The 14,514-nt window shown below is 41.9% G+C and overlaps 1 protein-coding gene across 1 annotated transcript; it reads left to right on the plus strand.

Annotated features, from left to right (window-relative positions):
* Nucleotides 1-215: 215 nt before the first annotated feature.
* CDR2 (cerebellar degeneration related protein 2) lies at nt 216-14,065 on the plus strand. The gene is made up of 5 exons (XM_059484145.1): nt 216-435; nt 5,508-5,620; nt 10,192-10,340; nt 10,503-10,667; nt 11,776-14,065. The coding sequence occupies exons 1-5, from the start codon at nt 357-359 to the stop codon at nt 12,641-12,643; spliced, it is 1,374 nt and encodes a 457-aa protein (XP_059340128.1). The 5' UTR covers nt 216-356; the 3' UTR covers nt 12,644-14,065.
* The last annotated feature ends 449 nt before the right edge of the window (nt 14,066-14,514 follow it).

Genomic DNA, 14,514 nt, shown 5'->3' on the forward strand with positions numbered 1-14,514 from the left:
CTCTCTTTTCTTTCATTGGCTGTTTGACATAAATTCGCCTTATGATTGGTGCAGCCTCCTTTCGATCTGTGCGGCGGGCGGCTCCCCATTGGCTGCCCGCCGGCGAGGCGAGGCGAGGGTGCTGTGTTTGAATCGCGGGAGGCGGGGGGGCGGGTGGCGGCAGCAGCTGCCACGTTGCCGCCGGCGCAGCCCGGCCAGAAGGGGGAGAGGTTCGGCAAAGTCCGGAACCGCTCGGCAATGGCCGGAGGCGGCTGCTGAGGCGGGGAGCGGCTGCCGGCTCGCTCTGCTCCGTTCGGTGCAAGGGGCATCGTGGGGTGGGCGCCGCCGGTCAGCCGCCAGTGAGGAGAAGGGGCGCGATGCTGGCCGACAGCCTGGTGGAGGAGTTCGAAATCCGCGAGGATGAGCCCTGGTACGACCAGCAGGACCTGCAGCAAGGTGAGCCGGGGCGGCGGCGGGGGGCGTGTGAGGGAGGGTGTGGAGCGAGCCGGGGGTGTGAGGGAAGGGGCCGCGTTGAGCGGGGCGGGTGAGGCAGGGGGCTGCGGGGACCGCCGGGGTGTGTGAGGGCAGGGGCTGGGCGAGGAGGGCGGCGTGCGAGGGAAGGGGCCGCGGCGGTGCGGGGCGCCGGGCGGGGCGCCGGGAAGGGCGCTCGGGGGCGGCGGGGCGGCGTCGGTCGTGCGGGCGAGGCGCGTCGGAGCCCGAGATCCCCGCACGGCCGCGCTTCCCGCCGGCGCCGAATCGCTGTCACCGGTGAGGACTGCGGCCGTCTTTGTCTGAGGGAAGGAGGTGCGGCAGCCGAGCTGATGGTGCCGGGTCCCCTCTCCGGCCGGAGGGAGGGAAGCGGCTCTCCGGGAAGTTGCACCTTGCACGGAATGTGCAGCTGCCCTGTTCGGGCTGGTGCTGGAAGCACCGGGTCGGATGCGCTATTGCGCCCTGTTGAGCTCTTTGTAAGGGCTTCCAGTCGATGAAGTTGTCGTAGCAATGCTCGATTAGTTGCAGGTTCCTTAGAAACTCTTTAGGTTTTCTTTTTAAAATAACAAATAACTCCGCTACACCTCGGATATATACATGTATAGCTTCTGTCATTCCATCAGTAGGTCTTAAAACACTACATGCAAGAGGTAAATGCTGTTCATTTCACAAATGAGAAAGGAGCCGTAGGAATACAAGTATAATTGCACTGAAATCTTTTAACAAGCGTGATACGGAAAGAATGTGCCATTTCCTTAAGAGCTTAGTGGCATTTATGACTGGTATTTTCTTAAGTTACTTAGTTCTACTTTTTGTTCTAAATCCCGACTTTGTTTTGAAAGGCGAGTTCAAAGCTGTGGCTTCCTGCAAACCTGCTCCGGTCTTACACTTTTGCTTTTATGTTGAAATACATTAATTCTTGGGATTGGTGGGTGCTGCTGTACTGTAAAGCATAGAGAAAGCTAAGCAGTATTCCCACTGAGATCAGGTATCTGACCACAGAAACTCTTTTTGAGACGGGCCAGGTCTCTCTAATTGTATGCTATAAAAAATAGCTGACTGAAAGCTGTATTTAGGTACTCCTCACCCAAAATTGATGTTTTCCTGGCTCTAGGATACAAACAAATCAGTTGAAGTAAGATCCTGAAACTGCAATATGCTGTCACAGGGAAGAGAGTGAAAAGTTTGAAGACATGATTCAGTAATGTTTTTACTATGTCAGTGTTTATGGAGTTGAAGAACCTACAAAGAGACTTCACAATGTATAACAACTGACTTCTTACCTTCTTGATGTTTCTCTACTTTCATCTTTTAATTAAAATGAGTGAAATAATCACCAGTTGACTCTGCTGTCATCTTTTAAGAAACAGTATTCCATTCTAGAGGATTAGTGCATTTTGGGGGTTAGGTTATGTCCCCTCAACATGTGGACACAATCTTTCTGGGGATTCTCTATTTTTCCTAAATGGAGGCAACCAATAGCCTTGCCAAAAGGAAAAGGAGGAAAAGAAAGTGATAGGCAAGTTGAAATGTAAAGAAGAAATTCTTTACAGGAATGGTTTTTAAATGTTGTGCTGTACATGATTTCTGGACTCTGAAGGATCCTCCTGCTGCTGCCCAGGCTAAGACACACGGGTGTGTGTGTGTAAACAGGGTAGTAAGTGCTTATCAAGGGCTCGTGAAACTCCTCACAACCCAAACAATCAGTGCATGTTTAAAAACTGATCAGTATGGTTATGAGAACCTAGGTTGTAAAACATTAGAAAGCACCATGAAATAAGCTTGAAGTCCTTGTCAGTCGGTCTTTGAGACTTTAATTTAGGGTAGGGGTTTTGGAAAACCTTGACAGTCTTCCTGTGTACCAAAGATTTTTGCCTTGACAATGGAGATGGGCTTTTCTGGCATATTGCTCATGCATAAAGTGCTCATGGAATTCCTGTAAGGTTGGGAGCAGACATCCTTCTGCAATGTTTTGCTGAAGTATGCTGACCTTTAAAGAAGAATTTTTGTGTATGGACTGCTCTTTTTCATCTTGCTGTCACTCACTTTTACAGAATAGAGGGTATTCCAAATACAGAGCAGAAATAGGAAACTAAGTAGAAAAAAAATTCGTTTTACAATTAAGTAAACTTACACTAGCCTTACTTTTACCTCTTTCACAATTAGTGCCTGTTGCTGTTTAAAAGAATAGGCTAATTTTAGATTGAAAATCCTCTGAATAATTCTGTTAGGTGGGTTATGAAAAAGTAGCAGAGAAGGATTTTGGTACTGTTTTTATCTTTTTTTCAATGATGGTTATGCAGTCAGAAGAGATTGTGAAGCACAGGTAAGTGAGGGCTGTTCAGTATCACAGAAGACATCCTTGCAGTCTTGTTTTGGAGATTTCTGATGGAGCTGTTAAACACCAGTACAACTAATCAGATCTACTAAAACCAAGATCTTTAGATCTGCACATACGCATTTTGCATTATTAAAAACCTCTCTGCTTCCATCTTTATGGTGAAAAGGAGAAAGGCATGTCTGTCAGAATTTAGCTTTGCTTTACATAAATTTACAACAGAAAATGCAGTTTTGCTTCTAGTGTTCTACCATAACTCTCTCCAGAGGAATGTAAATTAATACTTTCCATTTTGTAGCTGGAAAACATACATGACACATTTCTCTTGTAAAATTTGCTCTTTAGAGGGCTTCCGGGTACTTGACAATGTAGAAAAACGGATGCAAAAAAAATCTGAATTTTAGAAGAGATGAAATTATTTCAGTACTTGCTTCCTTTAGAGTTAAGGTTTTATTGTATGTTCCTGAGTGCTCCCACTGTATTTTCCCCCTCAGAAACAAATTACCTTAATTATAAAAGTGTTTCTGCCATAGTAACCCATTTGTGCCTCTGCCAGTCTAACAAACAGAGTGAGTGTGAGGTATGACATGAATGCCATTATTCACCTTTTTCTCCAAACACTGTGTGCTCTTTGATTAGTAGGTGAGGGGGCATTTAAGAATGAAGCTATAAACTCCTAAATATACTTAAACATGAAAACAAACTTTCACTTTGGGAAGGGAAATGATAGTAATTCCATTATGCATTATGCCTTTAACATAATCCTAAATCCTCTCTAAAGCTCTTTTTCTACTCTATTAAAATAAAAGAATAGACTGGTCTTTGCTTTGAATGATATTGTTTTAAAGGTGGTGGCTCCTAGTGAAGATCTGTGCAGTACAAGAACTTGTGAAGCAGGACTCCATTTTCTATAGGATAATGAATTCATTGAATTTGAAGACTACAGTATTCTGTAATGAGATAGAACAAACAGCTTGGTGTTTGACTGGGAGTTATTCTGGCCATGGTAAACAATGTGCAATCTGTTTACCAAATGGGAAAAATTTAAGCAGGATGCCTTAAGGTTTCCTTATCCAAATACTTTAAATCCTGCTTTGTAATGAGTAATGCTACAGTGAAAAAGTGATGTGAGGATAAACTCCTAAGTACAGACTAATATGCCTTGTGCCTTCTAATTGTACATCTTTTAAAACTGAAGAACTCCCATGCAGTGAGATTTCTTTTAAATAATTTTATGGCATTTAAGCTAAGAATCTGACCTTAAGGTAGGAAACAATGCATTGTGCTCTAAAGAATGTGTAAAGAATAGCACAGCTGTTGTTTTGCCAGAATTGGACTTCTACAACTTCATAGACAAATGTTTGTACTGACTTGTCCTTGTAAGTCTGGATTTGGGCTTTGGCAAATGTGTGGAGATGGAGAAATCATTTTGGACAGGCTGCCAGCTGAAGGTTAGCACAAAACAATCTTGGAGCAGTATTGGATGTGTTACAGTTCCCAGCTGATAAGATAACAGAGGGAGCATAAATGTTAAAAAAGGGCATTGCAATCAAATGAAAATGGAATTAATGTGTTTGCTTCTCTGGCTGTAACCACTGATGATGCAATACATGTCTCCTGTTTATTCATTTAAAGCTTCTTGATGTGACTCAAAGATTTTCTGGACTTTTCTTCTCTTGATTAATGATACAAGTTCTGTGTGAGAACTAACAAGGTGGTATTGCATGCATGCAGGTCATGGGTCATGTGATGGGAAGGAGGTGGAAAATAAGATATTTCTAGAAATCTCTTAGATCCTAGACATGTAGTACCCTCCACAGAGTAACTGCAATTTTAGCATTAATACCAAGATTTATTACTTTGTCACATTATGTTAGCTTTTAAATTACACGTGTCTTTCAACATAATAATACAGAATATCTAGCATTTTGATGCTGTTGAGCAAATATCAAACTTCCCTCTAGAACAGAGCTGAGTGTTCAGATGACTTATTTCTTAATTTGCAACAGCTACAGTCACTGCACCCGGGAGGTGATTGAAGATGACTGAAGTGAAATTGAGATTAAATGCCCGAGAACAAATGACATTTAAAGTGATGTTTTGAAGCACATGAAACAGTTCTTGTCATCTGAGTTTATGAGCTTGAAAAGCAGAATAGCTGCAAGTCTCCATCAATTTTATATCTTTTGATAATATTGTTTCACCATGAAAAGCATCTGAAACCTTCATTTAGCACTATGATCCTGAGTGACCTGAGCTCTGCTAGAGGGGTAATGGGGAGGAACAGCCAAGTCAATGAAGAGTTCATCAGCTTTGGCCTGGCTCTGGGCTGATGAGCAGTTATGGGGTCTGCTGTGCTCATTGCTCTGAGTGCTGTGGAGAGCGTGAAGCCCCAGAGACCTGGAGCAGAGCTGGTGCAGCCTGGGCTGGGAGGGGAACATGGCTGGGTGTGTCTGAAGGGCCACGGGGGAACTGAGGAACCCTCATGACATAAATGTGTCCCTGGGTGTCAGGGCTGACTTAGCATAAACCTGAGAAGAACATCGCTAATGCAAATCTAACTTCATGTTGGGTACTGGAGATAACTCACAGCAGTTGTAACAGCAATGAGAAAATACCTCAAGTGTTTGATAGCAGGCTTCAGAATTAGATTACATCCTTGTTTCTCTCACTCACATGCAAACATGATTTCTTTGTTTAGATCTTCACCTTGCTGCTGAGCTTGGCAAGACGCTACTGGACCGTAACACTGAACTAGAAGAATCCTTGCAGCAAATGTATGCAACAAATCAAGAGCAGCTGCAGGAGATAGAGGTAAAATATCTAAAGGATCCCTGTGTGAAAACATCTAGACCTGCATCATACAGTGTATAAGTTAAGCTCTGAATTTCTTTGAGATCTAATGGAAAATACTGAACAATCTTTCACCACTTCTGCTATTTTGAGAATTTGAGAACTGGTAAAGGTGGCTCATACTTAGAACTGTTTGTGTGATTACCAGAAGCTTTGTGCCACTAAACGTTGGATTTGCTTTAATGACAAATGCCTGGTATTTTTTAGTTTTGTACTGAGAAGATACTTCAGTTATTTTTATTGCTAAACTTTCTGATCTTGCCAGGTAAAATAACATCAAATTATATGATGACAAAGACATTAATAATTTAAACTATTACATGAGAATTAATGATTGCAGCATTGTAATTTAAAAGCTGATAAGTGCAGAAGTGAGATTTAAGTAAAATCTGAAGATATTTACTTCCACTAAACTGATCTGTGATAAAGGGAGCTAAAGTCTATTTCAATGTAAAAGAAACCCTGTAATGACAAAAAACAAAACAAAAAACAAAAACAAAACAAAAAAAAAAAAAAACAAACAAACAAAAAAAAAAAAACCAAAAAACCCAGAAAAAAAACCCATTTAAGTAGTATCTAAATATAGGATATAGTGGATATATTGCTCCATATTTTCCAGGGAAAAAACCCAAAAACATAACCATCCTTTCAAAACCAGTCATCTTTAGATAACTGAGAGGAAAAACCTGGCTATTTTTGGCAATTTCTCTTTTTTTTAATACTGCCTGTGTTCTTGCAGACCTAGCATTTGTCAGCATAATGAGATTTTTTTTTCAGCTATTAGAGGGCAATGCATGGTCTCTAATAATTAAATTATTAAATATTCAGGACTTTGCTGACTGACAACATATTGAAAATGTAGTCAGCATTTCCATTTGGTTCTGGTGTGAATCACAGGGAACAGGCTTTGACTGGTATGTACCAGATTTTTACAAAATCTGAGTTCCTTTGTGCTAGCAGTACTGCAATTAGAGATGTGCATTTTGTACAGTTGGAATTTCAGACTGAAAATGCTCACTATTGTAGTGGCAACAGGTAACTGAAAGAATCCTAACCTTAATAATTACAGAATTATTGGTGTCTTTAAAGTAGTCAACACAAATGCAGCATTTATAGTAAGTGAGGAGGAATTTTTCTGAGTGCAGGTTTGATTTGTGTTTTTAGAGGTTACTTTTGTTTTTGTACCTCATCTATTGGCTCTTTCTTCTGTTATGTGCTAACTGAAATCTTTGTTATCCTGTTCATTCTGAGATACACTGGTTGGAATGGCTGATGTTTATATTACTGCCACAGCATTAGAAGATGTATTTACTTCTGCAGAGACTGAAATACCTCATTGCCATGAATAGCTTTTATAAAAAGATCAGTTCTGAAGGTGTAGAGAAGACAAACACTTCCAAGGTGCTGTACAAATACTGTACACAAGGTACTTGTATGAACAGCCATATTTAAGAGAGTGTTTAGCAGAGTTCCAACATACCTTTGAAATAACACACAAGAACTTTGTGACAGGCAACTAACCTGGCTGATGGAGTGTAGCTACTTAATTAGCAGCATTTTAACACTGTCTAGAAATGTGGAAAATATTATTTGACTACACTGATTTACAGAAACAGTGCAGTGCTGGTAAAAATGCAATATCCTCTTGGTTTAAGCCAGTTTACTTGTTTAGCTGTTCTGGTGGTTCAGTGTTTGCAGAGGACATGAGAGAGCTGCAGCTCCAGAAGTGTCACCAGTGTCCTTGCAGCAGTGATCTATAGCTGGTGTGCTGCAGGGCCAAGTACACTACAGTCACACAAACTCAGACACAACACAAGATTAATTTTTTTCTCTCAATGTCTTGCTCTACCAAGACTTTGGCAATGCTACCTTTTGAAGGCTTTATCTGATAGCTCTTCAATCTCTTTCCTCCTCTCTCTCAAGGAGAGTAGATGTGTATTGGATTGTCCTATTAGCTCCCTCCAAGAGGAGAGGGAGAGTGGGAGAACAGTTTTTGTGATTCTTCTGGTATATAAATAGTGCCTGCACCTTTTCTTTGCCCAGCTTGTTGAGCCAAAGGCTGGATTTGTATCTGCTGTAGTAACAAGCTGTCTTCCCAATCCTATCTCCTGTCTCAGTGTTTTCTCTTTCCCCAGTGCCATTTTAAAGTGTAATAGCAGCACAAAGAAGTTTCTCTTGCACCTGGATTTCTGTCAGGAAAGGGAAAATGAACCCCTCGTTCAAATACCCAGAGACCCTCCAATTGAGGAGATGAAAATATTGGCTTACTGGCACAAGGAATTGTTACAGGAATTCACTGAAACAAATGGGAATAAAGTTTGCAATGTATAAAGTAATGTATAAAAATATGCAAGGTATAAAGCAGTTCAGTCTCTTATTTTCATACCAGCATTTCTGGCCCTTGTGGAATCACAGGATACCCCGTTGCACAGGATTCATGTGCAAATGGCATATTCAGTCTCTATGCTTGATTTTTCCCAATTTTCAAGTCTCTGTAACCTACCCGTGATCATTCAGCTGTTCCTGTAGCTACAACACTGAATTTCTGAACTAGCTTATTCAGTGCAGTATATCCATGTAAATCTTTGGGACTCTCCCTATTAATTTGGATCTTATGGGCAGCAAAGTCTAGAGCTGGCTGAGAAATCATTCTGAAATACAGCATTGCCTTTGCTGGAGGAGAAGGGTCAAAGGCTGTGGTGTGCTTAAGATTACATCTCCTCTATTAAATACTAACACATTGAACATTTTACAGCTTTGGATCATTATATCTGACCTTTGTGCTGACACGTGTGCCACTCACTAATCACTGTGGATGTAATAAAGGCTGCATGGAAACAGCAGCTTTATTCCTGCCTGAATCTGTTCTGAGCACTCAGACCTTGGAAATCCTGACACTCTCCAGTTTCCATGTGCTAGAATGAAAGGTGCTGCTTCATGTTAGGTGCTCCATTGTAGGCGACATAGATTAAACATGAACTTCTGAAGTATTTATGACATCATCTTTGGTGGTCTGGTTGTACCAGGCCAACTGGACACCAGCCCTGAAGATGCTGGAGATGGAAGGTGGAGGAAGTTGTGCTTCCCCCCTTGCATTCATCTCAAAGGTCTGCAAAAGCCCATTGTAAAAAGTACCAGCATCTCTTCAGGCACCAAACCTTGGCTCCTGTGCTTAACCACTCCTGTATTGCAGAAGAAAGTCTGAGGATCTCCAGCTCCTTCCTTCAGCTATAACCAATAGGGAAAGTTAATCTGAAATGGGTCACATTGAGATTCTACTGCTAATCTACCTTCTATTTCTGTGTAAATCCTCTGTCATGTGTGCACAGGCTACAAAAGGATCTAGCCAACAACTATCATGTTGATCTTCTGGAAGTCTGTATGGAGTAGTTACTAGTCCTAGATTAACTTATTATCTGTTCTTAAATTGCCTAAAATGTAAACCCAACAATCTTCTAATGAGGTAAAAGGTTAAGTAGAATAGTAGAAGTTTTGAGTATATAACAGGCCTATGTAAAGAGAAGTAATTCTGCCTAGGAGTTTGCTGGATGTTCCTGCTTGAAGCTTAGTTTTAAGAAGGTAACATGTAGTAATACAGAATATATTGTAAAATACAAACTCTATATAAGAACAAAATATTTCACATTTAGGGGGTTAGACTCAAACAGAAAATTACTATCTCATGTAAATGCTCATGTCCTGAGTGGGAGAATATAATACACTTTTTTAAAGAGCTTTAGGTGATTGTGAACTGCTTAGACTAAGAATTCCAAGCTTTCTGACATTATTCAGGAAACTAAACACTGTGTGTAGTTAATTGTAAAACCCAAGAGGATTACATTGAGAATACTTCATGTGAGGTTTTATTTTTTTAAAAAGGCCATGAGACCTTTGTTTGGGGATTACAGTAACTGGAATAGTTCCCTGTGAGAAATTAAAGATTTGAATTCAATAAGTTATACTGCCTAACACATACTAGCCACATACTGTCTTAAGAGTGACCACAACCTAAATTCTGCCATGCTGAACCTAATGCTGCTTCAGACAGGAATAACTTGGGTCAGCTGAAAATATGTTTAATTATGGATGGTGCTACCCAATATTTCAGTTTTAATGTTGAGAAAATTGTTGGGTCAACGCAGATAAGAAATTTCAGTTGGAGCAGACTGCAACCTTTAGCACACAGGGGACAGGTAAGGGCTGTGTTGGAGCCTGAAGGCTCTATCAGTGCTGACTGCAGCACAGCCCCATGCAGAAGGCTTGGGCACAGATAAAGAGAGCTGGCACCATCCACAGCTGGCCCCATCCAACCCACTCCTCCAGGGAGGGGCTGCTGCATCATCCTGGGGTGGCCTCCATAACAAAGGCAAGCTGCCTAGGTACTGATAGTGTCTCCTCAGCTTACCAAAGCAAACACAGGAATTTACATTTGGAAAACTCAGGAGTTTCTCTCTGAATGTGAGCAGAAATGCAGCACAGGAGCTGTGCCTTGTGTTTCAAGGGCAAACAGTAACAGCAGAACTGTCTTGCAGTACCTCACAAAGCAAGTGGAGCTCCTGCGGCAGATGAACGACCAGCATGCCAAAGTCTATGAACAGCTGGATGTGACAGCAAGAGAACTGGAAGACACTAATCAAAAACTGGTTGCAGAGAGTAGAGCTTCACAACAAAAGATAATAAGGTAACAGATTTTTAGAGATTCCCTCCCCCCAGCTGTTAATATCAGTAAGAGCAGTCCAGGTGTATTTGTGCAGTTACTGAGTGTCTGTCTGTGCCTAGTGGATTTCTACAATACTGGCAAATTGAAAGGTTAGGTTTATTTAAAGGTCTTTTCACCTTTTAGCTTGACAGAGACTATTGAAAGTCTGCAAACACACATAGATGACCTGCAGCGACAAGTGGAAGAACTGAAGAAGCCCGGACGAGGCCGGATGAGCCAGGAGAGATCTGAGCAGCCCAGGTCAATGCACAGCTTCTCATGCTTGAAGGAGCTCTACGACCTCCGCCAGTAAGAGTTTTTACCTTACAGAGCAAAGAACACTAAACTATTTTAAGCAAAACTTTAAAACCTAAGACACAAGCTGGAAAAAAAACTACCTGACATTCACAACTAGCAAAGCATCTCTGCTGTATGGTACTGTCATTACTTCTGGTCTGCTTCTAGACCACACCAGTATTGGTGCTCCACTTTGTCCCCAGAGCCAGCCATGTCAAATGATAGCATAGAAAGCTTACAACAGTTTGCCCCCCAGTATTTTCAGTCAGATAAAAGCAAACACACAGATAATCTGAAAAACAAACTCACTAAATGCAAAATATTTCCTGTAACTTACGATTTCCTTGGATGTCCATGGATATTTCCGTAGCTTTTTCGAGCTGAAGCTGGGGAAGAGGACACCTAAACTGGGAAAATGGTGGCTGGGCTGCTGGGCTGCCCTTTTAAATGTAGAGCCATTTGAGCCAGCTGACCTGCATTAATGGGGCCATCGGGACAATCACCTGGTAAAAGCTCAAACTAACTGCAAGCCTAAAGGGCAATTTTGTAAAGAAAGCATCTCCACAGACAGAACAGGCTCTTGTGTCTATATGGAGGCACTCTAGAATAAATCATAAATCCCAAAAAAAGTTATTTCTTGACAATTCAAAAGATAACTGAATCCTTCAAGCTGCCAAAGGCTTGTGAAAATACCAGCCTCCAGCATTGCTTTGTCAATTATGAAGCATGTTTGTATATCAATAATGACAAAAGTTACAAGAGTGGAGTGCTGTAGAAAAAAATAGTGTCAGAAAGTACTGTGTGGTAAAGGGAGGCAATGTGTATTTAAACTTAAATTATAATTTAAACTTACATTATTCAGTCAGCTTGTCTGTAACATGAAACTGTTAACAAGCTGCCATTCTGCCTAAGCTGTGAGCTTGGTTCAGTGGCATGTAAGTCCTTACAAACCCTGCTCTGATTACTAAACTGACTGATTGGTTAGTGCAATGGCCCCTGTTAGTGCTCTGAAGTGTGTTAGCACACAGTTTAAATATGTCATTAGTTACCCAGGACAGGAAAGCTTTAGGTGTGGTCAGCTGTACTTCCTATCTTTGATAATCCCTATTTTGTTCTGCAGGTATTTCGTTTATGATCACGTCTTTGCAGAGAAGATTACGTCTATGGATAGTCAGCTAAGTCCTCTAGAAGAAGAGAATGAGAAGTTGAAGAAGGCAGTGACAGTTCTGCAAGCCCAGCTGAATGTAGAGAAAGAGAAGAGGGTGACCATGGAAGAGGAGTACAGTCTGATGGTGAAAGAGAACTGTGAGCTGGAGCGGAGGCTGGTTGACACAGACCTGTATCGGGCTCGGGCGGAGGAGCTGGAAGCAGAAGTAGCTGAGATGCGACAGATCCTTCAGTCTGAAAACAGCCTCCATAATGCAGAGAAATTGGTGCCAGAATCCTTTTTCATTTCATTCAAGGAATCTCTGGACAGGGAGCTTGGTCAGAGCCTGGCAGATGATGGACTTGTGACAGTATCGGAGCTTGAGAAGAAGGCACTGAAACGGAGCTGCAGCGAGAGCCTCCTGAGCAGCGCGGCCGGGGCAGACATCCTCAGGGGCCACGAGGAAACCTGCATCAGGAGAGCTGAAGCTGTGAAGCAGCGAGGGATCTCTGTACTCAATGAAGTTGATGCTCAGTACAATGCTCTGAAAGTGAAGTATGAGGAGCTTTTGAAGAAGTGTCAAGTGGATGAAGATTCTTTGAAACACAAGGCTGTACAAACACTGAAGCAGTATTCCAAAGACCTAAACGTGGGGAACACCCAGTATGATCTTTCAGCTAGCAATCAAGAATTCACAATTGCTGAGCTAAGTGACTCTTCCACAAATGCTCCCCCTGAATACAAAGCACTATTCAAGGAGATTTTTAGCTGTATCAGAAAAACAAAAGAAGAAATAGATGAACACAGAGCAAAGTACAAGACTCTCTCCTCTCAGCCCTAACCTTATCTATTAGTCAAGAAAACACTTCATATGAATGTCAGAAGACCCCTTAAACTGATGTGTTTCTTAAGCACTCAAAATGAATGTTTTGGATAGGCTGGTAGCCCTGTAGTTAACAAGCTAGTTAGTTATCAGCTAGATTCCCTGTTCCTGTGTAGCAGTAGATTTAATGTTTAGCACTGTCACACAAACCAGTGGTTGTAAAGCAAACAAACATCATAGTTTTATGCTACACTACTACTTCAAATTACACTTCAGCTCTGGCCAGAGCAGTGACTGGCACTTGTTTCCTTAGTCCACTTCAGAAATAACAGAGCTGAGAACTCTGAATCTCTCACAAGAACCAGACTCAAGCTCTCCTTTGGTTCACAGGGATGGTCTAGCCCTGTGACTACACTGATGGAGAAAATGAACAAAAGCAAAGCCCCGACCAGTCCCAGGGGCAGCAACTCCTCAGCTCCAGGAGGGGAGCAGTCCAGCTGATCTTGCTTTGGCAGGGTGGTGGAAAGCTGTGCTTGCTTTAAGCTAATACCATGCTTTCACAATCACTAAGTTCTCCCCCAGATTAGTATAAATGTCTTTCTACTAAGAAAGGATTTGATGTAAAGTTTGTGTGGCTTTTTAGATATGGTTTCCTTTGTAGGGCACTTTGTCTTAAGGCAAGATACTGTGAATTGACTCTATGTGTTACTTGGGACCTACGGTTCTCTGGTGGAATGTCTGCAAAGTTCATTTTTATGTGTATTTGGTGAGTTAGAGAGTTGTTATTTAGCTATTTAACTTTAGAAGTAGCATTGACATAGTGGAGTAGCTTTTAATGTTGCATACCACAAACTCTAAGTGCTTGAGGAGACAGGCCAGGTAAAACCTTACATTGTTTTGTCTCTTGCTTCCAGTGTTGGCCTCTCTTAATCTATTCCATGCTGCCTGGGGGCTGCCAGCACAAATCCTACTGAAAATGGGACCATACTCTTGTTCTCCCTCTCCTTTTCCATTCCCTAATAGTAATTGATACAATAATTTCTGAAAAACAATGAACATGGAGAAGGTTGTTCTTCAGAACAGAGAGAAATTAGGAGTAAGGAAGAAAGGCACAATGAAAGGTGACATTCTTCTCCTTGTAAAGGGTCTCATAGCTTAATGTGGCCAGCAGTTTTTGGGAAGCAGCTTCCTTCTGGCTTGCTGCAAGGTACCAAACCCTTGACCCAGAATGTTGACAGTTTCTCACCTTTAGTCCAGCTGCTGCTGCTGCAGCTCTGCTGCCTTACACTGTTCTCTGTTCTGCTCATCCTTCAGGTGCAGTATCAACACTTCATGTTGTGGGAGTTTCTCTAAAACATGTATTGCAGTCTGAAAATTATTTAAAAATGGGAATTGAATCTTCTGAATATTTTTCTAAGCAAATAAATAATCCAGTCAAGCTGCATGTGTAAGTAGTAATTATATCCATCTGTGCCAATCAGGAAACTGAACTTGGTTCAGCTGGCACCTGCATTATCTAGTACTGCTGTCTTTCCTACAGAGCTCAGATAGAGTTCCCACAAAATTTGTATTTTAGAAGAGTTATGCTACGTGGAAAAGAACAGACCTGTCTAGGACAGAAATCCAGATGAAAATAAGTAGTTGTTCCTCATTGTTGTGGTTTTTGTCAGTGCTGTTAAAAAAAAAGCCAAGGGTGGGGAAAGCAGAAAAGCTGCTGTGCCTGAGGTTTCTGCCCTGTCACTGTGTCCCTCACCCCAGTTCAGAGACTGGAAAGCAGCACCCTGAGAAAGACAAAGTGGTTCCCTGCCAGTGTTCCTCACCACTGCAGGGATGGGCAAACCACACCTGCTGGGCAGCAGCAGTTCCAGTGTGAGTAGTGTGCAAGGGTG

Source organism: Ammospiza nelsoni, chromosome 17, assembly GCF_027579445.1.
Source record: "Ammospiza nelsoni isolate bAmmNel1 chromosome 17, bAmmNel1.pri, whole genome shotgun sequence".
NCBI classification, from domain to species: Eukaryota; Metazoa; Chordata; class Aves; order Passeriformes; family Passerellidae; genus Ammospiza; species Ammospiza nelsoni.

Bases quoted from the DNA above. Each gene is read 5' to 3' on its own strand.
- CDR2 (XM_059484145.1), top strand. From the start codon at position 357: ATGCTGGCCGACAGCCTGGTGGAGGAGTTCGAAATCCGCGAGGATGAG. The intron at 5,621-10,191 runs GTAAAATATCTA...ACTGTCTTGCAG, and splicing joins AGCAGCTGCAGGAGATAGAG to TACCTCACAAAGCAAGTGGA. The intron at 10,668-11,775 runs GTAAGAGTTTTT...TTTGTTCTGCAG, and splicing joins GAGCTCTACGACCTCCGCCA to GTATTTCGTTTATGATCACG.